This window comes from Callospermophilus lateralis, chromosome 1 (genome assembly GCF_048772815.1).
Source record: "Callospermophilus lateralis isolate mCalLat2 chromosome 1, mCalLat2.hap1, whole genome shotgun sequence".
Taxonomy (NCBI): domain Eukaryota; kingdom Metazoa; phylum Chordata; class Mammalia; order Rodentia; family Sciuridae; genus Callospermophilus; species Callospermophilus lateralis.
The window spans coordinates 223,824,327-223,852,044 of NC_135305.1; the positions used below are offsets into that span (position 1 = coordinate 223,824,327).

General features: G+C 57.7%; 1 protein-coding gene across 1 annotated transcript; it reads left to right on the top strand.

Annotated features, from left to right (window-relative positions):
• The first annotated feature begins 1,455 nt into the window (after positions 1–1,455).
• Positions 1,456–26,982, top strand: Rexo1 (RNA exonuclease 1 homolog). The gene is made up of 16 exons (XM_076852400.2): positions 1,456–1,716; positions 14,594–16,380; positions 17,347–17,451; positions 18,236–18,449; positions 20,380–20,543; positions 21,193–21,324; positions 21,569–21,692; positions 22,516–22,629; positions 22,707–22,844; positions 22,936–23,049; positions 23,609–23,682; positions 24,063–24,173; positions 24,534–24,649; positions 24,759–24,897; positions 25,018–25,138; positions 25,206–26,982. The coding sequence occupies exons 1-16, from the start codon at positions 1,560–1,562 to the stop codon at positions 25,292–25,294; spliced, it is 3,699 nt and encodes a 1,232-aa protein (XP_076708515.1). The 5' UTR covers positions 1,456–1,559; the 3' UTR covers positions 25,295–26,982.
• Positions 26,983–27,718: the final 736 nt, after the last annotated feature.

A 27,718-nucleotide genomic window follows, 5' to 3' on the forward strand; every position in this document is an offset into this window, starting at 1 on the left:
TGCCTCCAAAACCCCAGGCCCAGTCCTGTGTCGGGCGTTGGCCTGGGCTCTGCCCTCTGCCTGGAACTCTTTGCCAGATCTTCTGGGTGCTCTTGCCTTCCCTCCATCTAGGTCTCGGTCTAAATACCACTTCCTCATTGAATTCCCTTACCCTAAACAGGAATTTCTGTAAGGAAGATTTACAAATGGCCAGTATGCCTGCGAAAGGGTGCTCAACAGCACTAAACCACAGGAAAGTACAAATAACCACCACAATGAGAAGCCACTTCCAGAATGGCACTTTCTCAAGGTGAATGTAGATAAAGTGTGGCCCAGGGACGCCTTTCCTAGGTATCCATCCAAGAGAAATAAAAACACGTGCAAAGACTTGTACACAAACGTTCAAAGCAGCATTGTCTACAACAGCTGAAAAGTAGAAGCTACACGAATACCCATCCTTAGATGAATGGACAAACAATATGGCCCACTCTGCACCAAAATATTACTCAGCCATGAAAAGGAACCAGGCTCTGACACATGCTATAACATGAAAGAAATTTTCCCAATGTAACTATTTAAAGCGCACAATTCAGAGGCATTAAAGAGCATCACTGTTGTGCAAACACAACCATCCTCTGTCTCCAGAACTTTCTCATCTTCTTAAATTGAAACTGTCTCCATTCAGGACTAACTCCCCATGCTCTCCCTGGCATCCACCATGCTACTTCCTGTCTCTGTGGATCCGAGGGACCCTTGTGAGTGGAGTCCTGTAGTAGGCTGTCTGGCTTATTTCATGGAGCATAATGACCTCGAGGTCCATTCTACAATCCCACCATTTTGCACCCAGCTGTTCTCGCAAACTTCCATGAAGATGCGGGCTTAACCCAAGGGCCTGTGAGTCTCCCTGTCACGCCTGGTTCTGCTGCAAGGCCTGGTTTACAGTGGGTACTCAGTGTTTCCTGAACATCTAGAGAGAGTGTAGACCAGGGGATTCCACGGCTGACAGGGTTCACGTAGGGGAGAGTAAGGCATTCACTGAGAGCCAACTGTACGCCGGGCGACGCACGCGTGGCTCTCTGTACAGCATAGGGAGACCTGCTCCCAGGACCGCCAGGTTTTCCAGCCAGCGTTTTTAGACTGTGCACTCACGAAATGCAAATGAAATGCAAATGACCGCAGCCAGGTCCCAAGGGGATTTCTCTAGTCAGGCGCGCCGCGGACAGCCCAGTCACCGCCGGGGCCTGGGACCCAAGATGGCGAGGCTGTGCCGCGAAGGACCTGGCGCCAGCACGGGAGCAGCTTCCAGAGGCCACGATCAGGGCCACCCACGCTCTCCAGCTCTCTTGTGTCCCGGAGCCGGGGCCCGCCACCCGCCGCGGCCTCGCGGCCGTAGGCCTTTCTGAGCAGGCACACCGCGGGCAGCCCCTCCCGGGGTCCCTTGCGGCGGCGTCCCGGGGGCCTCCGGGGGCCTCGGAGCAAGATGGCGGCGGCGGGGTCCGTGAGGCGCGGGCGGCGACGACCGCGGCGCCAGTGAGGGGCCCCGGGCGGCTCCGGGCCGGGGCCCCGCCGCGGGACGGATCATGCTACGCTCCACTGGCTTCTTCCGGGCTATCGACTGCCCCTACTGGGCGGGGGCGCCCGGGGGGCCCTGCCGGCGGCCCTACTGCCACTTCCGGCACCGCGGGGCCCGGGGGCCTGGCGCGCCCGGCGGTGGCGGAGCGGCGTCCGCCGCAGCAGGTAATGCTCGCTCGCCCGCCTGGTCTCGGCTCCGGGCCTGGGTCTGGACCGCACCGCCGGGCCTGCCCGCGCCCCGGTTCCCCGCCCAGCCCCTTCCCCACACGCTCGCGGGCCGCGGTCTCCCCTCCCCGCCCCGCGTCCCGGGCGAGGGTCTGGGCCTCCCTGAGCCTCCCCTCCTGCGAGCCTCTTCTCCGGCAGCGGCGCTGTGAGCAACGGGCGGACGCGCCCTCCGGGCCTGTCGCGGGGCGGGGGAGGCGGGCCCCCGCCCGGCCGCCGGGCTTCCCGCCGCTCCCCGGCCCCTTGGGCTTGTGGCAGCCCTTGTTCACGTCCAGGACCCGTCCCAGCCGCGCCTCTGGTGACAGCAGCAGCGCTGTTTCCAGTAGTTGTGTCCAGAGGGTCGTGGAGCACTTGCTGTCTGTCCAGCAAACAGGGAGTAAGTCAGAATCCACTTGGCTGGGACGGGCGCGGCCTTCCAGGGAGTGCCCTGCTCTTCGTTGGGCAGAGGACCTTGGTGGACTAAGTGTGGCACCCTCCTGTCATGGCAGCCTTTGAGCGCTGCGAGGGGTCAGCAGGGTCTCTTGTGAGAGGTGAGAGATGAGGTGAGACTTGAGGCACTGTGAGGATTTGGACTGGAGCAGAGGAGCACTGCACAGGCGCAGGCTGGGAGCTGGGATCCAGCATAGTGTGGTTCACACTCCTCCTGTGACCTCTGTCTCTCTGGAGTGGCTGTCCCCTTCCCTCGGGTCCTTATTTCTTCAACCACAGGTTTCTTCATCCAGCGTTGTTTTCAGACATGTCTCACATTCTCCTTAAGGTAGTGATTTTTGGGCTAAGGATCTTCTGACTTAAAAAGAGGAGCACTCTTGCTAGGTTAGATCTTGGATCTGTTTTCCTTTGTCAGAGAAAAGAGAATGGTTTTCCATTTCTCAAGTTTCCCATGTAGCTCTGCCAAGAGGACCCACACCTGCACCCAGCAGTCTGCAGTGTGTTCCTGGTCCAGCTCTGCACCTGACACTTGGCACCCTTGCTGGGCCAGAGGTGATGGATTCAGAGCTGCATAAGATGCAGGTCTCCTCTCAGGAACTTGCTGTTGAAGAGGAAAGTTGGTGTGCCCACAGATACCGCAGCCAGAGGTGGGGATGGCTGGGGAGTGCATATGGGAGGCTTCTCTGTGGCCATGAGGCTCAGTGTAGTTTCTTGACTTCATTTATGTTCTTGCTGATCTTATGTGATGTTCTGCAAGAGCAGCCTGACTTAGTTTCCTCACTACTCCCTCAATCCACAGACACCCACATTGTGTGTGTGTGTGTGTGTGTGTGCATGTGCGCACACAATTCTAGGGGTGGGACCCAATGTGTTGTACATGCTGGACAAGCACTCCACCCCTGAGCCACACCCCGCTGTTTTGGCTTTCTGAGTCCTCCCGGCATTGCTTTCCAGCCTTCTGAAGTCAGGGGTGTTGATTCCTCACGTTGTCCCTTTATGCCATGACAGCCTTTTGGTAAGTTTCTTTTGTTTCCCAAAAGGCCATTTCTTTGAGTTCCTTTGGTGATGTTCTGTGTGCCCCACAGTCCTATGGGGAAACGCGCCTGCTTACCCAGCCAGCTGCTGCATTTCCTTTTTGCTGGTGGAGAACGAATAGCCTTGTTCCAGTTTCTGGTAGGGAGGAAGTGTCCCTGCCTTCTAGAAGGCACCTTGCCCCACCTCAGTTCAACCTTCACTTTGTTGGCTTGTTTTGGGTACCAGGGATCAAACCCAGGGGCACTTAACTACTGAGCCACATCCCCAGCCCTTTTAATTCTTTAAAAATTTGAGACAGATTCTCACTAAGTTTCCTAGGGTCTTGCTAAGTTGCTGAGGCTGGCCTTGAACTTCCGATCCTCCTGCCTCAGCTTCCCGAGTCACTGGGATTATAAGAACACTGAAGTGCCTGCCTTCAGGTCAGCCTCTTTTGCCCAGTCTTGATAGTGTCCATCTGGACTCTGTAGAAGAGCAAAGGAAGAGGCAGGCCTTCTGCTGCCCTTTACTTTTACCCAGCAGGTGTCAGTTCCTTGTGATTTCCATTTTGGTTTTTGAGCCCCTATTTTTTGCTAAGCACTTTTGTGTCCAACTTTGCTTCTGCAACAAAAGACAGAACAAACTCATGTCCATGTTCACTTGGCCTCTCTGGGGGATTCCATGTGGACAGGACAGTGGCTTCCCGGAACTGAGAGCAAATGGAGGTAGAAGTGAGAAGCCAGCATCCACCCTGGAGCACTGTGGAGCTAGAACTGAGCTCAGCTCCTTAGATCACCATGGCCTTGAACTAGGTGCTCTGGGGAGAAACCAAAGCTGAGGGAAGGAGTGCCTTATCCCACAATGCTGGGTTTCTGTGGGTGACTAAAAGGCTCAGGGTCACTCCAGGAAAACTGAGCTAACTGGACTACGCAAAATAACCACACAAGAGACACAAATACCTTTTTCTTTGGGGTCGCTGTGATGGCTCCTCTGACCTTAAGGGTCCACAGGAAGAGAGAGCGAGAGCACTCGCTGACCCCTTTTATTTTTTTTATTTATTTATTTTTAAGATATTATTTATTTTCTGGTACTATTAGAAGTTGTCTAAGATGAATTTTTGTACTACTACTGATACTAAATTGTTTAGACATGAAAGAAATGTACTTTATTGTCTCATGTTATCTTGGCAATATTGCTGTGGATTTTCTTTCCTTTTTTTTTTTTTTTAAAGAGAGTGAGAGAGGGAGGGAGAGAGAGAGAAGTTTAATATTTATTTTTTACTTATCGGCGGACACAACATCTTTGTATGTGGTGCTGAGGATCGAACCCGGGCCGCACGCATGCCAGGCGAGCGTGCTACCGCTTGAGCCACATCCCCAGCCCATGACCCCTTTTATTGAGGAGAAGCCATTCAAATGAGGCAAGGGGTCAGGTTTCAGGGGGCTGAGTCTGTCTTCATGATGTCCACTGTCAACAGATTGACTGACACCTGGGTAGGCCACACACAAGGCACTTCCATGCAAGATTCTACCCTAAACCGGGCAAGGGGTTATATTACAAAGAAACAGGTGAGCGTAGCTCCACCCATGGGCTGTAGCAAGACACCCCTGCACTGTCCCTCGAACCCAAGAAGGGTGGGGAAAGCTCTGCCACATTTCTGTTACTGAGCACCTCAGCACCCAGCCAGGGAGTGTGACTCAGTCACGTGTGAGGTTGGTCTCCCACACCACAACATGCCAACAAGGCTGGGCTTGGGACCTCAGGGAGCTGTGGGCTATCTGAGGTGCGGAGGACTAGGTATTGACTGGGGCTCTGAGACAGGCAGGAACTGGCCTCAGGGGATGGCAGCATCTGGAGCTCTGACTTGAAGGGCAGGTGAGACAGTATTCCTGGGTCAGAGGGACAGTGTCCATTCTCTGAGTATTGGGCTCTTTTAGGACTGGCCTGGGGGCTGGATGGGGGTTGGGGGCAAGAGGACCCACCTGACATCCCTTATGTGCCCCAAAGCCCTGGCTTCCCCACTCCTGCCGAAGCTCCCCCCAGATGACAACTTCCTTCTGAGTGAAGGAATGGGTGAGAGGAGCAACGAAGACAAGACTGGCTCCAGGGTCTCTGGCAGATTGTCCTTCTCTGGCCTCCAGAACCACCAGGGAGAGTGCTGTCCAGCGCAGGTTGGGCTGTGAGTGACAGCCATAGGTAAGAGACATAGTGCTTCAGCCCTTGAGGACCTCTGGTTCTGGTCTGGGGTGTCAGGCTTAGGGGTAAGTCTAGTGGGAATTACCAAGAGTTGTCCTGGGCACAGGCATTGATAGCACATGTTCCAAGGAGTGTGTCCATGGCGTCAGAGACTTGAGTCAAGTGCAGAGAGCCTTCTAGAGTGCTTCCCAGGACTGTGCTTTCTGTAGGGAATAGGATTGGGTCAAGCAGGGCCAGAGAGGAGGGAGGGGACCAAATCAGGGATTGGGTGTGTGGTTGGAGCAGAGATGCCTCAGACCACTCCCGGTAGCAGTCAGGGTGCTGAGGTACGACAGGGCCTTGAGCTCCCTGTGCTGGCACTGCAGCCCTGGCCTTGGGCACATCTCCTGAGCCAGCCCAGTGTGTGGCCAGGCAGTGTTCCTTGGGGTTCTCGCAGTGCGTGCTTGATTGGGCTGTGTGTGTCCCTGCACACAGAGGTTGTAAAGGTCGTCTCCATTTCACAGATGGCAGGGGAAGCTCCTCACCTGTGCATGTGTGTCAGTGGGTAGGAGCCAGGCTGAGTGCAGCAGTGAAGACCCAGTGCTGCCTGCTGTCTCCCCCCAAGTCTTGCGGCCAGACCCCTGACACCAGGAGCATCTGGTGCCTGGTGGGGGGTCAGGCATGGTACTCTGCCCTGGGAAAGACAGAATTACTGGACTTGTGGGAACACTTGCTCTTTGAAAGTTGAGTGTTCCTTGGAGGAACTAAGCCCTGTATCTCCAGGGATGCCCAGCCAGGCAGGGCTGAGGTCAGGGAGGTGCTGGTGTTTCTCTGCTGTCAGAGTGGGGTCTTCTTCCTCTGTGAGCTGGCTCAGAACAAGGAGTGGGGCCTGGCAGCAGTACCATCCCTAAGGCTGGGTCCCTTTGGGCTCTCAAGTGCATTGTAGGGCTGATATCCTACCATCCTGCGTCCTCTTCTCAGAGACCTGACATGCTGGGCACTCCCAGGACCCCGTTCAACCTGGAGAGAGAACTGCTTTAGACTCCCTCCCAGGGGAAGACCCAGTTCTTAAAGAAAACCCAGCAGAGGGCAGTGCTGCCACATTAGGAGGCTTGGCCAGGACCTGGGTGGGGGTCTTCACTAGCTGGTGGTCAGGTCAGCTTGGCCGCCTCCTTTGTGGTGGGAGCTATGGAGCCCATTGAAGGAGCAGTTGGTATTCTGGACTTCAAAGTCAATTTTCCTGGGTAGGGAAGGCTGTGTATTGTAGGTGTGGAGCAACATCTCTGGTCTTCCTTTAGTTAATGACGGTGGTACTCCTGCCCCCCCCCCCAAGTCAGGACAATCACAGATGTCCCAGACACTTGCAAAATTATTTGATGGACAGAGTCACCCTGCTACAGAACCCCTGGTTGTGTTTGGAATTTCTTGGGGAGGCCACTCTATTTTCTCTTTAAGCCTCTTCCTGCCCAGGGAACCTAAATCCAGCATGGCCAGGCCTGACTCCAGTGGCCTGGGACACAGCTTTACCCCGCCTAGTGGAAGAGCCACTGGTCTGACCTCACTGCTGGCTGGCTCTGGGGTTCTATCCCCATCTCTGGAAGCTGGGGTAGAGGTAAGGCACCAGGCACCCTGTGAGCGTGTCAGGGCCCAAGCCTCCCTCCCCGCAGCTGCACAACACAATGTGGGTTGGCTGCCTCTGTTGACCCGGTGCTTTTACCACCCTGGACTGGGCCTGACATTCATTTTAGAAATGCTTGGGAGCACAGAGAAGTCAAAATGCTTCTTGATCGCCACAGGATGTCTTTGGGTTTGGTGTCTCTGTAGAGTAGTCATGAGCATGCCTCACATATCGCACTGGATTCTGTTGTTTTCTGAGGAGTTTCCCTACTGGGGCCTCCCTGGATAGCTGGGGGGCGGGGTGAAAACTGCCTTCTTGGCCCATCCCAACCTGCAGCGGGACGTCCTGGCTTGGGCTTTTAAAATAAGGCTTCCTGCACAAGGTCACTTGGGCATCTTAGGGTTCTCTGCTTAGTGTGGATCAGTACAGCTGGGATCTCAAACTGCAACCCTGCCTCCCTGGTGAGTCCTGGGCCATGTCTGGGGACATTTGTGGCTATTATAACTATGGGGGCTCCTGGTCTGGAGTGAATAGAGGCCAAGGTTGCTGCTCAGCACCCTACTGTGCCCAATGCCAAGAGGACACCCTGTTCCAGTATGCCAGCATCTGGCCAAGGGCCTGTAGAGGCAGCAGAAACCATGAAAACACTCTGTCCCCCAGCCCTTGTGCTCAGGCTGGGGCCTGCTAGGGTCGGTGGAACCATCTGCCTGCTGGGAGTTGCCTAGAGGACCTGCAGGTCCTGAGTGCTCACCCAGTCCCAGCCCTCACAGCTCTCCTCCTGTTCCAGGGACTCCAGAGGAAAGGAGGTGTGGCCCTCAGCAACCACAGAGATAGTCGAGTCCCAAGTGAAGGTATCTTAGCTTGGCTTCTTGTGGTGGAGGGCCTAGCTAGGCGGGGAGGTGGGCCTGTCCCTTGCCAGGGTTGTCTCCTGCTCAGTGGGCATGCAGCATGTGTGTATCCTGCCTGTGCAGGCAATAAGTCTCCCCAGTGCAGGGCACATGAAGCTGGCTCCCTGGGGAGGGTCTTGGACAGCTGGAGGAAGTGGCTGGAGCAGGGAGGGAGTGGGGAGCTCCTTCTGTTGGGCAGACTGGGCTCTGTGGTTCTGGTGGAGGAAGATGGCCAGCTGGAGGAGTGACTGATGGGGTGGGCTGTCTCCCTGGAAAGCCAGCCCTGTGTCACTCAGCACCTGCCTGCTGTGTGAAGAATAAAACCTCGGGTGCTCATTTGTGACCCTGACACGTGGGCACATTTTTGGAAGACACCGTGGCCCCATTCCTGGAACAAACAGCCTTTGAAACCCTGGCCTGGTAAGGCTTCTGTGCTTGTCCCACCCCAGCTTCCCCGTGAGCACCTGGGTCCTAGGTGTTGCTAGGCTGAGGGTAAAGGAAAGGTGACCCCAGAAATCCCTACTGGGATTAGGGATTTAGGGTACTTGAACATTGCTGGGTAGGACGACTGGGACCTTTATATTTCCAGTTCATTTATTTGAGCCATGAAGGTGATATCTGCCTGTGATGGACTACTGGGAGAGGAGGGAGCAAGGCAGAGAAGAACGGTCCCCTGCAGCCCCCCGGAAGACACATTCCAGGCCAGCCTCCCCCCCCCCCCCACTGTCTGCCCGCCCTTTGCTTCAAGAATCCTTGGTGGTTGGAATGGCAGCCTTGAGCTCTTGCTCTGACTACATCTTTGTCATCACACATCATTCTATGAATATTTGTGGGCCCTTCTCAAGCCTGAGCAACGGACATGGCTGCCTGCTGGGCATGGAGGGGCAGCCCAGCAGCCTGTGTAATAAATGAGTGTCCAGGGCAGCTCTTGTGTTCTCTCTGTCCTTGCCTCAGGAAACTAAGCATTACCAGGGACATTACAGTATGGCTGGGCAGTGTTTTCCAGGTTAGGACCTGTGGCGCTGCCCGTTGGGAAACCCTGCCATCGCTCTGGGGATTGCCTTGGGGCAGGGAAGGCTCCCTGGGAGAGACAAGTAGCCGGGCCTGGGCTTCAGGAAGGTTGGGGACACTTGTAAGGCTTGTCACCCTCGTCATTGGCTGGGCCCTGTTCTGGTGCCTGTGAATGGCCTTCTCCAGTGATGTGCAGTGCCTGTCACTCCAGGCGTAGGGGTACTCTCTGGAGTCAGTGACCCTGTCGCTGCAGTGGGGCTGAGCTCGGAGGGCCCTGGGCATCCGACATCCAGGGTGGGACATGAGGATGTCCTGCATGTGGTTGGGAAGGGAGGCCCCTGTGAGCCCATACGGGCCTGGGAGGACAAATGGCGACCCGCCCTGGGGACCTTGGCTATACTGTCATTCACTGAAGTAGCCTTTGGGGGGCACTGTTTGCCAGAACATTTTCCTGGGAAAATCCAGAGTTGGTGGGTCCTCTGACATGAGCCAGTGGGCAGCTCTGGGGACTGTCCTTTTTGAATCCTTGGGCTACCCAGGTGGCTTCCTGGGTCTGGGGCGAGACCCCGTGGCAAACAACCCTTTGACTCTTTGTGTCCTAGCAGAACCCGGGGGAGGCCCTTGGCTGCTTCCCCTGGTGGGCCCACTGCCTTGTGGGGTCAGTGTGCTGTGACCACCACCTGAGTGCGGAGCTACCCCATGCAGTCTCTTGGCCTTTATCAATCTGTGGGACTCAGGCAGAGGCTGGGAGAGAAGTGGAGGTTGGTGATGGCGGGCCTCCCCGGCAGGGAGGGAGACCTGGGCTCAGGACCCAGGAATGCTCCCTCCCATTCCTGCTTCCGCATCTGTGACCTCAGCTTAGGGCATTTGCAGGAAGTGGTGAAGGCAGAGCTCTGGGGAGGTACTGGGAATTCAGAGGAGTTTCTGCTGTCCATCTTCTTGTAATTTTCAGAGTCTTATGGTCATTCTGAATGTAGTTAGAGTTTGGGCCAGGCTTCCTGGGGGACCTAGGCCCCCATCCAGAGGCAGGTGGTACCCTGGGCAGAAAACCACAGCCAAAGTGAGGTTGGGAGGGATGGGGAGCTGTGCCTGGTCCTAGATCCAGTGCCCGGGGCTCCAGAAGGAAGCACCACCCTCTTGCAGGTGTCCAGCCCACTTGGAGCTCTGTGCCTGGGCATCTCTAAGGAACTAGTGACAGGGCCTCTGAGTCAGGACTGGGTGGTACAGAGAGCTGGCCAGGTGGTTGGAACTCTAGCAGGTGGAGCCAGCTCTGTCTGGGCCAGGAGGGAGGCTGGGCATGGGGCCACCCTCATGGGACATCCCTGCAGTCACTGCCAGAGAGGCTCTGGCTTGGGGATTGTTGGGACTATGTGCCCTCCCTTCCTGGCCCTGGTGAGATGGGGAAGAAGGGCACAACCTAGAGGAGCCTTAGGCTTTTGAAGTCACTGTATCAGTTGCCATTTCCCTACTCTGAGAAAAATGCAGTTAATCTTGTTTACCAAACAATGCTTATCTCTCCAAATCCCTGAAGAAGTTCTCATTTGCTTCCACCTGGATTAGTTCTCACAGCTGGAAGGCCATCCCACCTGGGCCCATCCCACCTCGGGGTCCTCCTTTTTAAATTGTGTTTATTTTGCCAGGCTTGGTGGTGTACCCTGTGATCCAGTGGCTCAGGGGGCTGAGGCAGAGGATCACAAGTTCAAAGCCTGCCTCTGCAATTTAGCAAGGCCCTAAGCAACTCAGAGATACCTTGTCTCTCAACAAAATTATAAAGGGGGGCTGGGGATGTTGCTCAGTGGTTAAGCACCCTTGGGTTCAATCCCTGGTTTAAAAAAAAAAAAAAGTTTATTTTGCAGCACTAAACCATAACTCAGGCTCCTCCTTTTGATGTGTCCCCCAACCTCAACTGCGGAGGTGAGCCACATTTTCCTAGGCTGACCTGGTGGCACCCCCCTGTCATCCCAGCAACTTGGGAGGCTGAGGCAGGGAGAATGCAATTCTGAGGCAAGGCTCTAAGCAACTTAGTGAGACCCTGTCTCCAAATACTAAAAAAAGACTGAGGATGTGGCTTAGCAGTAAAACCCACTGGGTTCAATCCCTAGTACCAAAAAAAAACCAAAACCAAAATTCAGCCCTGTGAGGGAGGGTCCAGGGGCGGAGGGGGCAGTGGTACCTTCTGTATTGGGGCTCCTAAGCCTCAGGTCACCACTCTGTGGGCCCCTATGCTCAGGTCTGAACTGCAAGTGGGCTGCCGTCCGACTCTGTTAGCTGTGCGATCTGCCTGTGGACCTGTCTGGGTCAGGGCATCACTATATGGTATCAACAGGGGAACTTGGGTGCAGGGATGAGCTTCAGTGCCTGGAGGAAATGGGTGGTCACAGGGGATGTAACTGACTTTGGCCCCGCAGGGCAGTTGCTTTGCCCTTGGTACAGTGCTCCTGGAGCCCTCCAGCTCACATCATTGGTCATCATTGGCCTGCGCTAGAGTGTTCGGCTGGGGCTGGGTGGGCTGGTGGAGCCAGCTTAGGGTCTGAGCAGCTCTGACCCTTCTCCACCCCTCCCTCTGGATGGAACCCACTTATTTGTTTGTTTATTTATTTTGGTACTGGGGATTGAACCCAGAGACACTCAGCCCTTTTTTTTTCTAATTAATATTTATGTTTTAGTTTTAGGTGGACACAATATCTTTATTTTACACTTATGTGATTCTGACGATTGAACCCAGTGCTTCATGCATGTTAGGGGAGTGCTCTACCACTGAGCTACAACCCCAGCTCCAGACATTCAGCCCTTTTATTGTTTATTTGAGACAGGGTCCTGCAGAGTTGTTTAGGGCCTCCCTTAGTTGCCCGTGCTGGCCTCAAACTTGTGATCCTCCTACCTCAGCCTCCCAAGTAGCCAGGATTACAGGCGCGCATCACTGCACCCAGCTTTTCCTAGGACCTTTTAGGAGTACCTTTCTCAGGTGGGCAGCTTTTGGGAGAACCTTCCTGGCCTGACCTAGGCAGTGGCCTCTCCTTCCAAAACACACAATGTCTAAAGTCCTATCTCAGTGGCTTTGAGATGGGCTAGAGAGTGGTTTGGGTGGTCTGTGCTTTGTCTGGCCCCAGGCCTTAGCCTGTGAGTATTGTACCTGCTTGTGATCCTGATGACTTGGGAGGCTGAGGCAGGAGGATCACAAGTTCAAGCCAACCTCAGCAACTTAGTGAGACCTGTCTCAAACTAAATAAAAAGGGCTGGGGATGTGGCTCATTGATTAAGCCCCCCTGGATTCAATCCCTGGTACCAAAACAAAACAAATCCCAGGCCTTGATCTACTCCTCTCAATATACTCGCCCTTCCCCCTGCCACAGCCTGAGGGGGTAGGGCAGCTGACTGGGCAAGAGCAGTGGCCCTCCTGGTGCAGCCCTGTCCTCTCCTCAGTGTATGAGCTCACATTCAGGGTGCTCAGCTCCTTGGCCCTAGAGATGGGAGTGCCCCACTTAAACCTGAGCAGAGGAACAGGGCAGCTGTACTTTCTGATCCTGGTGCCCCATCCCGCAGCTTAAAAAAAAAAAAAAAAAAAAATTAAGAAGCAGACAGTGTCTTGGTACTGGAATTCTGGCCCAGACCTGGTACTGGGCAGCAGCCTATCTGTCCACTTTTGCTACATGGCTCCACGGCTTGTCTCACTTTTTTATCGGCCTGTCTTAGACATGCCTGTCAGCACTGTGTACAGAATAAATGAAGACACCATTGTACTGCTGTGCACAAGGGCTCCCGCCCCCTGAGACCACTGGCCAGCTGGCATGATAAGGACCCGGTGGCAGCCTTGTTCCCATCCTCGGCTTAATTGTGTTTGTGGAGAGGCTTTGAAGGGCACAGACTGTGCTTGCCCTGACCACCCTCCACTCCCATTGTCCTTGTCTTTCCCACAGCAGTGTACCTTGGGGGTGGGACAGAGTGTACTCTTCAGCCCCAGGTGACTGGCGCTCAGGCTTCCAGGTCCTCTCCTTTGTTATTTTCTGCAGGTGGTGCCTCCCGCTGTGCCTTCACATCTGTCTCTTCCGTGTGTCTGCAGGGTGGGCTGGGGTGAGCCTAAGGTGCTACAAGCTGCTCCCCTCCCAACCCCGTGTGGCAGCAGGGCTGTGGCAGAGCCGCTCGCTGCTCAGTCCATCTCCGGCACTTCGTGTGGTAGCCTCCTGGCTGCCCATTCTCTTCCTGTTCCTCTCAGTAGTGTCTTCTCTTTTTTTTAATATTTTTTGTTGATGGGCCTTTATTTTGTTTGTATGTGGTGCTGAGAATCGAACCCGGTGCCTCACGCATGCCAGGCAAGTGCTCTACCACTGAGCCCTAGCCCTAGGAGTGTCCTCCTGACAGCTGGGTGGCAGGCAGCCCCTGTGGAGTGAGCAGGCTGGATCTTTTGTCGTGCTAGTTGGACCTGTGTATTTTCTCCCCTCTGTCTCTCGACTTGTGGTAATCTTTTCCATGCAAGTGTTTTCTTTTTCAGGCTGTTGGTTTCCTATGGCTGCTATAACAAGTTATCACAAAATCAGTAGCTTAAAACCGGATAGACTGCTGGGAATGTAGCTCAGCAGCTGAGCGCTCGCCTAGCATGTGCACAGCCTGGGTTCAGTCTCCAGTATTGCAAAAATAAATAAATAAACATTTGTCCTCTTGCATTTCTGGAGGCCAGAAGTCCTAGGTCCAGGTGTGGCAGGGTTGGTCCCTCCTGAGGCTCCAAGGAGAATCTGAGCCCCGCCTTCTCCAGCTTCTAGAGGCCACAGCCCTTAGCTGGCCAGCGATGAATGCGGTCTTCCAGTCTGTCTGACTCTCTGCCCCATTCATGGTGTTTTTCAAAGTGTTTGAATGTATCGTGCTTTTTCTTTTTCTACACAGGTGTGATCACCCACAGACCTCTTTCCTTCCCACGTTTTACGCAGGTGTGACGGGACTGGGACTCTTCCTCCACCCCGCCGTGGTTGGCGCTGGGTGCTTTCTCGGCTTTCACTTTCTCCCCAGTTAAGGCTGGCCTAGTGAACTTTGCCATACGCAAAAAGTTTGTGGGAGCTAGGCAACTTGGGGAGACCCCAGCTAAAAACAAAAAAAGCTGCACACAGTGGTGTGTGCTCATAATCCCAGTGACTTCCAAGGCTGAGACAGGATGGCAAGTTTGAGGCCAGCCTTAGCAACTTGGCAAGATCCTGTCTCAAAAGGAAAAGGACTGGGGATATAGCCTCTGGGTTCAAATTCCAATTAAAAAAAAAAAGTCTGTGGGAGACACTAGGCCTTGTGACATACCCACACCACTGGGTGAGCGGAGCCCAGTTGCCCATGGAAGGCCTCACCCTTGTGTCCACTGCCAGAGCTGGTTGGTGGCTCAGCCCAGAGCCTTGAACTGTTGGGCTGTGTGGCCCACTGCCCAGGTAGCCTGGTCTGCCATGTCGCCTTTGCATCATGAACTCAATGTGTGAATTCCTTGAGCCGAGCTGGGATGTCTCTGGGACATGGTGCTGTTGGCAGTTGCCAGGATCCTGCCTGCTTCCCACCCCTCTGCATGGGCCTCAGTGGGGGCTGCTGGGACCTGGGCCAGAGCCTGGAGTCTGGTTAATCCCAGGAGGGCTGGCTCTGTTCTCCCTGTCCTGCGGAGGCCGGCGTGCACAACTCTGCAGGCCTGCTCACCGGCTCTTCTCTCCTCTCTCACTCTCAGGGCTTGGCTATGATCCATACAACCCCGAACTGCCCAAGCCTCCAGCACAGAGGGAGAATGGCGCCCTGGGCCAGGGGGATGAGCCCCGCTCGGACATCCTGGAGCTGGAGCTGGTCAACCAGGCCATCGAGGCTGTACGCAGTGAAGTGGAGCTGGAGCAACGGCGCTATCAGGAATTACTGGAGACAGCCCGCGAGTACAGCTCCGCTGAGTACAGTTCCACCGGGGCTGCTGCCCTGGCCCCCTGTGGTCCTGCTACCAGCCCCACCTCAGCCCTGGACAAGGATGCCTTCCCGCTGACCTTCAGCTATACCTCCAGCAGCCATGGCCTGCTGACCCCTGATGCCAGCTACCAGCCCACCCCGCTGGCCACCCCTGCTGAACCTGGCAGCAAGTATTCCCTGGCATCTCTGGAGAGGGGTCAAGGCAAGGTGGGAGGGGGCAGCAGCGCCCTAGAGTATGTTCCCAAGGCTGTAAGCCAGTCCCGGAGGTACGGCCGCCCTGTGCCCAGCAGCAAGTATGTAGTGGACAACTCCAAGCCGTCCACTGACCTAGAGTATGATCCACTCTCTAATTACTCAGCCCGGCACCTCAGCAGGGCCAGCTCCAGGGATGAGAGGGCCACCAAGCGGCCCCGGGGCTGCCGTGGCAGCGAGCCCTACACACCTGCTCTCAAGAAGCCCTGTGACCCCTTTGGTGGCTGCGATGCCAGGTTCTCAGATTCTGAGGATGACACCACCCCAGCTGCAGCAGAAGAGCCAGCCACAGCCAGCTCCCCTGTGGCCGAGGCCAGTCCTTCCAAGGCTGGGACAAGCCCCAAGAGCAAGATTTCTGGGAAGCCATCCCCGAAGGAGGGCCTGGAGCCCGAGGAGGGCAGTCTGCGGGAGACCAAGGAGATGGCTGTTCAGTGCGACGTGGGAGACCTCGGGCAGCCCCCAAAGGGCCCAGATGGGGCGTCCCCAGCCAAATCTGGCTCCCCAGCCAAGGCCTTGCAGGGTCGGGGTGGCCCGAAGGAAGGCACACCCAAGAAGAAAAGTGGGACTCCACTATCCCTTGGCCACAAGGACAGTGCCCGGAAGAAAGACAAGACCAAGGACAAAGACCGAGGGCGGTCTGAGAAACCAGGTGCAGAAAAGAAGAGCCTGCAGACTGGCAGCCCCCGGCATAAGGCCGAGCGGCCAGAAGGGACCAAGAAAAAGCCATCTTCAGCCACCCCAGTGGCCAGCTCAGGGAAAGGGAGGCCCACCAATGGGGGCCCCCGGCCCCAGGACTCTCGTCCCAGTCCCCACCAACTGCCAGACAGGAAGGGTGGCGGGAAGATGCCATCAGGGAAGCTGGTAGAGCGCAAGGCCCGCTCACTGGACGAGGGTGCCTCTCAGGATGCCCCCAAGCTGAAGAAGCGGGCCTTAAGCCACGCCGAGCTCTTCGGGGATGAGAGCGAGGAGGAGGGCCCCGGGCCCAGGGCCCTGCAGGTCCGTCCCCCTGCCCTCCCCAGCCTCAGCTCAGACTCAGACTCAGACTCGGACTCCAGCCTGGGCCTCACCGCCCCGCAGCTGCCCAAACGTCTCAAGGCCTCCCCGCCCCCCTCCCCTGCATCTTCCTCCTCCTCTTCCTCCTCCTCCTCCTCCTCCTCCTCAGGGGCTGGGGAGGATGCAGAGGAGGATGTGGACTACTCGGCCCTGGAGAAGGAGGTCGACTTTGACTCCGACCCCATGGAGGAGTGCCTGCGGATTTTCAACGAGTCCACCAGTGTGAAGACGGAGGACAAGGGCCGGTTGGCCCGGCAGGTGAGGGGCACCGGGCAGTTGCAGCTGGGCTCCTGGTCGGGCCGGCCTTGGGGTTCAGTCCTGGCCCTGCGGTACTCAGCCCTGGCGAGGGCCCTGCAAGGGGACGTTCCGCCCTACAGCTGTTTCCAGACGACTCGAACCTCAACGACTGGTAGAAGCTGCTCCTTCAGCGCTGGCCTCTTAACTCATTTAAAATTCAGGAACCCTCGGTGGCCGCCTGCTGCCCCCCCGCACCCTCTCCAGAAAGAGGACCTTGGCTTACAGCCCGCCCAGCCGGGTTTCCGCGGCAGCGTTTGGACTGACCGTTCAGACTGACCGGCAAAGGGGTATCGGGCCCAACCCGCCCCTCGTCCTGCCCTCCTTGTCCCCTCCCCCTTGCTTCTAGCCCCTCTCCCTACTCTGTCCTCTCTTCTCTGACTTCTCTCTTCTACCCTTCCTTGCCTCTAGCCCCTCTCCTCTCTTCCAGCCTCCCTGACTCTGGTCTCTGTCCTCCTCTTCTCTTTGTCCTTCCCTCACTCCCCCAGAACATTAGGAATTCCTGGTTCTCTGGCCAGCCCTGACTTTTCTGGGCCTCCTCATCCAGTGTCCCCACATCAGCCACCAGAGGGAGCTCTCCTAAACCAAGTTGGACTTGGCTTGAGCCCTCCAGGTACAGGCCTCCAGGGCCTGTCTGGAGTCATCTGGTTCTCAGTGCCTGAGCTCTGCCCCGTGCCCTGCAGGAGCAGGAGAGGTGGGACTGGGCTCCTGTGGAACCTGCTGCTCCATCCAGGACAAGGCCTGGCTCTGGGGCCTCAGCTACAAGACCGGCAAAATGTCCTGCCTGCCCCAGGATTAGGGCCTGGAAAGGCACATCCTCCACTCGCTGGAGGGTGGTTGGAGGCAGGGTGGGGAGGAGGGCATGTGCCCGTGTCAGGTTCGTGAGACCTGGCGGAGACATCCATGTTGAGGAGCGGCCGTGTGTTTCAGCCCCCCAAGGACGAGAAGAGTGAGGAGAAGGGGCATGCCGGCCTGACCACTCTGTTCCCAGGGCAGAAGAGGAGAATCTCGCATCTTTCCAAGCAAGGCAAGGAGGTAAGGGCTGGCATTTTGGTCTTGGGTGGAGACTCTCAGGGGAGAAGGGCGTAGTCCCTTTATCCCTGGCACCTCTGTGGACGTCAGACCCCTTGTGTTCCTGTCCAGGGAACTTGGCAGACTTGTTTCAGCAGCTGCTGTGTCCTGGGGGAGAGGTGCATTCTACCCACATAATGTCCTCAGATTCTCCCCAACGCTGGGCAGGTGTCACAGAGCAGGGGAGACCTCCATGAGTCCTGGCCCCAGTGGGCTGTGACCTGGTGCAGGTTGCCCTACCTGAACCTTTGCTTCCTCTCCTGTAGCCATGGGGCACAGTGAGTTAGCACTGGAAAGCCAGGGTAGAAACCCTGGCTCCAAGGTCAGCAACCAGGAGTTCCAGTGGCTTCTGTCATCAGGCCCTTCCTGGGAGGAGGGGCCAAGGGATTCAGGAAGCTGGAGTCCAAAGGAATTTTTTATCAGGCAGGATTGGATTGAAGCATTGCCCTAATCAGAGGCCCAGGGATTCCTGCCCCACCCTGCCTGTATATCAGGACCCAGTGGCATGGCCTTGGTACTGGGGAGGCTGGAGCCAAGAAGGCAGGTCAGGCAGATGCTTCTGGACCTCGGGCAGTGTGAGCTTGGGGGCCGAGTCTCTGTGCTGGTCCCCTGCAGAGGCTCAGGGGTGACTGGAGGGGCTGCCTACCCATCTTTGGAGCCGCTGCTGCCTTGCTGGCAGCCTCCCTGGGGCCACCTGCTCTGGGGGCTCCAGACATGCAGCCAAGCCCCAGGATGTGACTTCATCCAGGCGGAGCCCCCGAGGAGGGGCCCAGCGGTGCCCCCAGCCCGGCTCCCGACTGCCCAGGAGGTGTGCTACAGGCGGGCCCAGCAGATGCAGAGGGAGTCAGCCAGCTGGCTGCAGGCTGCCCCCCGGCCAGCTGAAAAGCCCTCCTCCGTCCACATTGCTGCACCTGGCGAGAAACGGAGGATTGCCCACACCCCCAACCCCCGCTTGGCCACGGGTGAGTCCCCGCCCCAGCCCTGGCCCTTGCTGGGAGGAGGGTGGGGGAGGAGGGGCTTGGGAATGTTTCTTGTTGGGTACAAGAAGAGGCGAAGCCCCAAGGTCACTGGCCTGGCCACCCTGTACTACTTAATGACCTCGAGCACTGCCCTGGGACCTCAGTTAACCTCTCTGTAAACTGGGGATGAGAGTCTTCCTTACTGGACCATCTTCATTATCCTCCCTGACCCAACCACCCTGGGATGTTAGAGGCCAAAAAACCAGTAGGGACTGTACCAGGGTGGGACAAGCTCTAGCTCCTGTGGCTTTGCATCTGGCAGGTTCTGAATGAGTGGGTGTGGGCTCTCATAAGTCTCTGCAGCCATTTTTGCTGGGGTGAGTGGGACTGTGTTTCTCAGGGGGCACTTTTCCCCATCATGACCACACCTCATTGGGCAGGTGGGCAGGACACTGAAAGAGGAGACAGTCCTGTTTTGTATGAGCCTTTTCATGTCTGGTATCTGCATCCAGGAGGTCACCCTGGAGGCAGGTGATAGGTGGAATCACCTGGAGGACTCCTCAAAGTAGAGATTCTGAGCTGGGCACAATCATGGCTCAGTGGATAAGCACCAGTACCAAAAAAAAGAAGTGCAGCTTCTGCTGGGTGGGGCCAGGGAAGCCTCAGCACCTGCCAGGAAGGGAGGCCCTTGCTTGGGTGCAGAGCCCACCTTTGGAGCAGCCTGGTGGTTGGAGGCCCTGCAGGTCTGCCCGTCTTAGGGGCCCTTGCAAATCCAGACTCCCTGCAGCCTTGGGTCCTGCCCCATTGCCTAGGACCTTCTAGAGAAAGCTCTGTCTGGGTGATTCTAACTCTCCCCTCTCCAAAGCCACTGGGTCATCACACCCTTTCCCAGGTCGGTGTCTTCCCTGGGTCCCCTACTCATATTTGATGCTTTGAGGACAGAGCTGTCACTCCAGACGTTGTGCTCCCCACCACAGGGCTGACCTGAATGAGGAGGGGTTTGTGGGTGCTTAAGCAGCCCAGTGTGTGCACTGCAGAGCCTGGAAGCTGCTAGCACCGGTCAGGGGTGGATGCCGGCTACAGAGGCTATGCACAGCTTGTCCACAGCTCTCTTCTTCTCCTCCTCCCTGGGGGCTGGCTCGAGCAGCCCTGGGTATCTCCCAGGTCAGGTGGGACTCATGTGGCCCTGCTTCTCAGATAGGATGGGCAGGAACCATTCTAGGGCCACTGTAGTCTCAGCTGTGAAACCCCCACAAAGGACAAGATGGACTTTGGGGAGAAGCTGCCCATCCAGATCCTTAACACGAGAGTGAGGGCATGTACCCCAGTGTGTGCCCTTCCGCAGTGTCACTCCAGGTTCAGGGCCATCCAGATACCCAACCTCACAGACCCATGCCTGGCCCAGCCACCCTGAGTGACCAGCCTCGGAAACAGCCCCTCCCCCGCAGCCCTGCTCTCCTCCAGGGGTGGGAGACTGTTTGGTTTGTGACCTCATCAAAGGGACAGGCAGAACACAGGCAGTGCTAGGCAGGCTGGTGGCTTGTCATAATGACTGGCCGGGGCCGTCCCATACCCTCTGGTCCTTTGCCCAGGAGCCAGGGCGTCCTCCTCAGACGTCAATGCCTCGGAGTCGGGGGCCGGAACATGTGGCAGAGGCCCAGTGTGCCCCTCGCCACTCGCCAGACCACCCCGACGGCGACGTTGCCTGAGCCGGCCTCCACAGCTGATTTTTGTTTCCCCGTCTCAATGGACTTACCAGAAAGCAGATAGAGCCTAATGCCATTCCGCAGCCCGAGCTCCGCGCCCCGGCCGCTCCCCCTGCACTCAGAGATGCACGTCCTGCTGACTCTCAACGACCGGAGCTGCCTGGTGCTGCGCAGCTCGGTGATGGGCCTCCTCTCTTCCTGTACTCACGTCCCCTGTACCCCGCCAGCCCCCACAGGTGCCAAGAGGACCCTCTCGGCCAGCAGTAGCCAGGCCTCCCATGGCCCTGAGCCTGGCAGCCAGCCGCTGAAGACGCGCACGCTGTCAGGGATGGCGTCCAAGACCACCACCACCATCACCCCCAAGCGCGTCGCCCACAGTCCATCTCTACAGGTAATGGGCACCAGCTGGCTGCCAGCCACAGGTCCCTGTTGGCAGCCTCTGGGCTCCTTCCTCAGCCTCTCCATCCCGTTCTCTGACACCCAGGAGCATGGTCTTCATTCTTCTGGATTCCCTCTGTGAGGTCTTTTGTGCCTGTGTTTTTATTTTATTTTTGTTCTGTTTCTTTCCCTCTGTGTGTTCAGTTAAATACTTGGGGTTTACATTTTAGAGTGGATGAACCCAGAACCTTGGGCATACTGGGCAAGTGCTCCATCACTGAGCTGCACCCCAGCCCTCATGCACTGTTTTTTATTTTTAATATTTTATTTTTTATTTGTAGATGGACACAATATCTTTATTTTATTTTTATGGGGTGCTTGAACCCAGGGCCTTGCACGTGCTAGGCAAGCGCTCTACTGCTGAGCCCCAGCCCCAGGCCTCATACACTGTTTTTAGAGAACTTCTGGGTTTTGGAAGTCTGAGCCCCACTTGCCCTCCACACTCACGTGTCTCCATTGCTGTCCCAGCTGGTGGCCTGCGCTGGTGCCTTAAATGCACACTGCCATCTCTGGCATCCACAGTGCACGGCGGGGCTCGTGGTGGGTAGCATGATGTTGAGTGTCCACCCCAGGATCCTCTGCTATTTCTCTTTTTTCTCCAGAGTCTAAAGAAACCCATTATCCCAAAAGAGTTTGGGGGCAAGGTCCCCACCGTCATCCGCCAACGCTATCTCAACCTGTTTATTGAGGAGTGTCTCAAGTTCTGCTCATCCAACCAGGAGGCCATAGAGAAGGTGAGGGCCCCAGAAGTGAGTGTCCTGTTGGCTGGCTGGGCAGGGCTGGTGGCTGTGGCTGTGGCTGCTGTGTCTAGTGGCTGGGGGCTGGGACAGTCACCAGACATTTCCCTGGCTCTCAGCCCTCTCTCTGGTACTGAGACCTGACTGGTCCTGGCAGCTCCCTGGTTACCTCCTGACCTGCTGCTGGGGCTCCAGGGTGCCTGTCCGGGCCTGAGGGCTGAGTGCCGTGTGTCCTGTCCAGGCGCTGAATGAGGAGAAGGTGGCCTATGACCGCAGCCCCAGCAAGAATATCTACTTGAATGTCGCTGTGAACACACTCAAGAAGCTCAGGGGCCTGGTCCCCAGCACTGTGCCTGGTCTCAGCAGTAAGTTCTGGGGGCAGGGGCTGTATGTAGAAGATGCAGGCTTGTCGCCTCCATCAGAGGGACTGGGAGTAGGGCCTACGAGGGTCAGGCAGCCCTAATCCCACCAAGATCCCAGACAAAAGCCTCGAGGGGAAGCACAGCAGTGCCAGGCTGTGGCTGCCTGCGCTCGGGCTGCTGCCTGAGGTGGACCTGGCCTCTTCTCACTATTAACCACCCGCCTTGGCAAGTGTGGCCTCGGAGCTGAGGGGCCACCCGCTAATGGAGCGGCTCACAGCCTCTTCAAAGAAGAGGCTCTGGCGCCCGGGCTGTGCTCTGTGCATTAAGCTCTGGGGAGGGAGAAAGAGCCGGGTTAAGACATTTCATTACTGCCTCTCGAGAGGGTGCATTAAGCAATCAGCTGGCGTGTCCCCAGCTCGCTCTCGCCTCCCCCGCTGGCCTCCAGGCCCCCCCTGCCTCCATTAGCTTCTCAGCCCGCACTCAGAGGTGTCTGGTGGCCTTTGCAGGCCTCCGGCTGTAGTAGCACAAAGCCCTGGAAGACCGCCGGATGACTGTTCAGTCAGCCCGGCCTCCCTCTCCCTCCAGGGAGGGAGAGCCTCTCCTGGGGGCCTCTGCCCCACACAGAGCTCTCGTGGGGAGGGGCTCCCTGGCACAGCCATGCCTCCTGTTGCTGGTCGAGGCCCCGTGGGCAGTGGGGAACTGTCCTGGAAGGGCATTGAGGCACAGGGAGCTGGGTGGCCGCTGGGGAAGCCGTTTGGGGGTGCCCAGCCAGCACTAGACAGATGTTTAGTGCACCCCTCTTCCTCCTTCACCCGCTTCCTTCCAGAAGCCAGTGGCCGGAGGGTCGTGTCCCATGAGGTGGTGCTAGGGGGGAAGTTGGCCGCCAAGACCAGCTTCTCACTCAGCCGCCCCAGCAGTCCCCGGGTGGAGGACCTGAAAGGTGAGCGGGTCCCTCCCAGCCTGGCCACCCTCCCAGCCCTGGCCAGGCTGCGTGGGCTGACAGGCCGCCGTCTGCAGGGGCCGCCCTCTACAGCCGCCTCAGGGACTACCTGCTCACCCCGGAGCAGCTGCAGGAGAACGGCTACCCCTTCCCCCACCCGGAGCGGCCTGGCGGCGCCGTCATCCTCTCAGCTGAGGAGAAGAAGCCCAAGGACCGTGAGTCGCCTCCCCTGCCTGGGTGGGTGGGTGGGTGGGTGCAGGGGGCAGGGCTGCCCAGCCCTCACCCTGCTCTGGCCTCTCCACTCAGCCTCCTGCAGAGTCTGCTGCCGCTGTGGCACCGAGTACCTGGTGTCCTCCTCCGGCCGCTGCGTCCGCGAGGAGGAGTGCCACTACCACTGGGGGCGGCTCCGGCGGAGCCGAGGTGAGGCCCACACCCAGGCCCCACCCGCAGACCCCACTGGGGCCCTGGCTGCCCGGGGCAGGGCCTCACTGGCCAGTCCCTGACCCCCTGCTGGTTTCCTTTCCTCCTTCTTTCCTGTAACAATGTCCAAATGTCTGCTCCTTGCCCCCGCTGCCCTTTCCGTCTGCCTCTGTAAAAGTAGAAATACGGGGCTCGTCCTGTCCTGCTGTTCCCAGTTCCACTTGGTCTAGTTGTGCGGGCCCCAGCCCAGGCGCACGTGGCCTGCCTCGTGCTGCTTCACACCTGCCGGCACAGCCCGCTGTAGGCCCCATCACTCCTGCAGGCCTGCGTGGTGCCCATGCCTGCTGCTTCCTGGCTTTGAAGCTGCTGGGGAAGGACCCAGTTGCTTCCAGCTCAGCCCCTGAGATCCCCGTCCTCACTGCATAGTAGGGCCTGGCTGCCACACCACAGAAGGGGGTGGCATCCCTCTGCTAGGAAGCCCTGTCCTGGCACAGGCCAGCCTGGTGGTGGAGGTGCTGGGACACCCAGGCTGTGCCCCTGACAGCTGTCTCTCCCTCAGTGGCTGGGGGCTGGGAGACGCAGTACATGTGCTGCTCGGCAGCTGTTGGCTCCGTTGGCTGTCAGGTCGCAAAGGTGAGTCCTGCCCTGGCATCCCCTCTAGGCTCTTGCCTTCTGACTCTGGACTGGTTTGGGGTCAAGGGACCCACTGCAGCCTGGCCTCAGGTCCTGGCAGATGGCCCAGTTAGCCCTTACCAAGGTGCCATGGAGCCCAAGTACTCAGAGGTCGAGGACCCAGCCATCCTGGGAGCCCTCCCTTTGCTGTGTCTTCTCAGCAAGCTCCCAACCGCAATCCCAGCTCAGGCTGAGGGTCACCAACTGGCACAGAGCCTACCTGACGTGGGGTCTGGTCTTCTCTACCACGAATGGGCTTGAGGGTGACCAGAAGAGCTAAGCCTGCCCAGCAGCCCCTGGCCTGGTGGGCTCTGTCCCTGAGCCCCTTTCCCTACCCCCAGCAACACGTACAGGACGGCCGGAAGGAAAACCTGGAAGGCTTTGTGAGGACCTTCGAGAAGGAGCTTTCAGAAGACACTCATGCAGGAATCTACGCCCTGGACTGTGAGATGGTGAGTCCTCCTGTGGATACAGGCACTCGTCACAGCCTGTGGGGCAGGAACTTGAGCCAGCGCAGGTCTAGCACCGGAGCCAGGAGTGAAGCCTGGCCGCACCGTGAAGTGCAGTCACCTGAGGCAGGGAGATGCCTGCCCGGAGCTGCTCCCAGGTGGGCATGCCCCAGGAGTGCTGTGCTTCCCGCACACCAGAGTGTGCCCAGGGTCCCTGTGCCTCTGGAGGCAGGGGGCTTGCCCTCCACTGAGGCCCTGTAGGTCTCTTGCCTGTTTCCCCATCTGTAAGTGGGGCTCTGCCTCCACCCCACAGGCCTCTGGGGGACGAGGCTGTGTCTGAGGCCTGTCCCTTGGCTCCCGCAGTCTTACACCACATATGGCCTGGAGCTGACACGCGTCACAGTGGTGGACACAGAGATGCGTGTGGTGTATGACACCTTCGTCAAGCCGGACAATGAAATCGTCGACTACAACACCAGGTGTGGCCCAGCCCCAGCAGCAGAACCCCAGCTGGCAACTGGTTGCCAGCCACTGTCCCCTCTCCACCACCTGTTCAGCCCACGGTCCTGTCTCCCCTACTCCCACCAGGTTTTCAGGGGTAACAGAGGCTGACCTTGCGGACACAAGCATCACGCTGCGGGACGTCCAGGCTGTCCTGTTGAGCATGTTCAGTGCCGACACCATACTCATTGGACATAGCCTGGAGAGTGACCTGCTGGCCTTGAAGGTAGCTCCCATCTGGGTTGTGCCCAGAGTCCCTGTGGATCTTTGTTCTGGGCCCCATGGGATGTGGGGGTGCCTCTGCCCAGGTCCTGAGGTTCCCTGCCTGCCTGCCTGCCTGCCCAAGGTCATCCACAGCACCGTAGTGGACACATCTGTACTGTTCCCTCACCGCCTGGGCCTCCCCTATAAGCGCTCCCTGCGGAACCTCATGGCCGACTACCTCAGACAGATCATCCAGGACAATGGTGAGTGGCCTGCCCTGGGGGCCCTCTTCCCCAGCAAGGGCGACTAGTAACCGTGTCTGCCCTGCAGTGGACGGGCACAGCTCCAGCGAGGACGCCAGCGCCTGCATGCACCTAGTGATCTGGAAGATCCGAGAAGACGCCAAGACCAAGCGATGACTCCCGCCCGCCCACCCGCCGCCCACCCACCTCTCCTGCAGCCCCGGCCCGTCCTTAGCCCCAGGCCTCTTCCAAAACAGTGCAATAAATCTCGAGAGCTAATGCTGTGCGCCTCGCCAAGACACGGAACCCAGAAGCGGGACGAGCCAGCGCCATGAGAGAGCAGAGTGCAAAGACAACCCTGCAGCCCAGCCCCTGCCGTGGCCCCTCATGCCTGTCCCCACATCCTTGCCCCTCCTAGGCCTGTCCTGTCTGAAGACTGCTGCTGACCAGGACAGACCCAGCCCCTGCCAGGTTCCAGTTGTATGTCCAGGGCAGTGGGACCTGGCCTGTCCCTGCTCTTCGTATGCGGTGACGTGGTCGGGGCAGGGCGGGCTGTTGTGGGCTTGTTTGAGACAGGGGTTCTATTTTTTTTTTTTATTTTGTATTGTTATTTTTATTATTATTAATTTAAACCTGTTGACTTGCACAGTTACCTCCCCCACCGGAGGAACAAGGCCCTGGTGCGGCTTCCCTCCTGGGGGACAGGGGTGGGCTAGCCAGACCCGAGCCAGTGGCCCGGGTGCCTTTCACAAAGATCCAGCCCAGGTGGGCCTGGATGTCCCGCTCTGGGCTCCAGAGAGCTCCTTGTGCTTGGGTGGCTGGCTTCCAGAACCGCCTCCCCTGCCCATCTAGACTTCTGTGACCTCTGAGAGCCAAACCAGCCCCCAGGGCCCGCCAGCCTCTGGACTCTGTCTTCCCACCAGAGCCCCGCCCTCCTCCCCATGGGGTTCTCTGTACCCCACTCTCTCCCACCCTGGGCAGGGACAATAAATGTTTGTATGGATTTTAGACTCCATGGTCTGGTGGTGCTCCTGGTGCCCAGCAGGACCTCCGCACACACCCTGTGGGGCCACCATCCCCGGGGCCAGGTGAGGAGAGCAAGTGGGCCTTGTCTCACCTTCATCAGATGGCCTCTCTGGGCCCAAGCCATCCCTGCTTGAGGACCCTGTCCTGGAGCAGCCCTGGAGCTTGCCTGGGTGTCTTAGAGCAGCCGGCCCCACTTCCTGTCCCCTGCCTGAGGGTAGATTCAGCCCACCTTGCCTGCTCTGGGGGTGCGCTGCACACACGGGCCCCTGGGTTGATGGAGTGATGCCTGCTCGCATCTGCGGAAGGCCTGGCCCACTGCGTGCCTCTCCATCCCCTGGCCAGGAAATGCCAGCTACACCAACTGTGGCTGAGTGGCCCCATCTGTGACTTGAGCTGGCTGGCTGGGGTAAGAGGAGGCCCAAGGCCATTAGGCCCTCAATCGTGTGTGTCTAACAAGTCAAGCTGGAGAACTTCCTGGACCAGGAGACAGCGGGGACTGTTCAGCTTCAGGGCAGGGTGGAGGCCTGGGCCAGGACACCGTTGGCCGCCTAGAAGAGGTAGTCTGCCATCCTGGTCACTTAGGCCGTTGAAGGTCAGGACAGTAGGCCAAGGGCTAAGGACATGGAGGCCACTCCCCCAGCACTTTCTGTCCCCAGGCTGCAAGGATAAAGGACTCCTGGAGCCCTGGGGTCCATGTTGGGGTACCTAGCCCTGTGGGTGTCCTTAGTTAAGTCAGGCCATCTTCACCCTTGGGGGCTGTTCTTTTGACCAAGTTGACTGTCCCCCACCTTCTGTAAACAAGGCATTTTCTAATAAATGGTGCCGATGTATTCACAGAAGCCTGTGTCTGTGTGATATCAACTCCCTTTCCCCAGGACACACGTGCTGCCCCAGGGAGGTTGTGGGCAGTTGGGGAGCTCCAGAGGCTGGCCAACAAGCCAGCTGATAACAGGGCCAGCTCCTCTTCTGCCTGCCAGACTGGTCTGTTGGCCCTGGAGGCCTCAAGGCCTTTGCACACCTGATCTTCTGTGCTTGGGAAATGCTTTGTCCCCGCTGGGATGATCCCCTGTGGAGGGTGGGGAGATCTGGTGCCAAGGACTCTTCCAAAGGGTACCATTTTTTTTTCCCCTACTGGGGATTGAACTTGGGCACCCGGCCACTGAGCCACACCCCCAGCCCTATTTTGTATTTTATTTAGAGACAGGGTCTCACTGAGTTGCTTAGCGCTTCGCTGTTGCTGAGGCTGGTTTTGAATTTGCCATCCTCTTGTCTCAGCCTCCTGGGCTGCTGGGATCACAGGCATGCGCCACTGCACTTGGCTAAAGGGTACCAGAAAAATTTCTTAGGACTCCCCCCACGGGAGTCTTACAACCAATGACTGGGTGTCAGATAACTGCCCTTTGCTTTAATCAATCTTAGGCACCCCTAAGAGTCAAACAAGCTTGCCCTTGGTTTCCAAAGCCAAGTGTGTGTTCACTGGGAGCCTCCGAAGGCGGCCACTTGGGGGAGGGAGTGGGGCCCATGTCTTCCCCACTGCAGCCTCTTTCCTTCATTCACCCAGCATCTGCCTGTAGG

Coding starts and splice junctions, on each gene's coding strand:
- Rexo1 (XM_076852400.2), top strand. CDS start 1,560: ATGCTACGCTCCACTGGCTTCTTCCGGGCTATCGACTGCCCCTACTGG. Junction 22,630..22,706: donor CCGGGTGGAGGACCTGAAAG/GTGAGCGGGTCC, acceptor CGCCGTCTGCAG/GGGCCGCCCTCTACAGCCGC. Junction 23,050..23,608: donor GCGGCTCCGGCGGAGCCGAG/GTGAGGCCCACA, acceptor TCTCTCCCTCAG/TGGCTGGGGGCTGGGAGACG.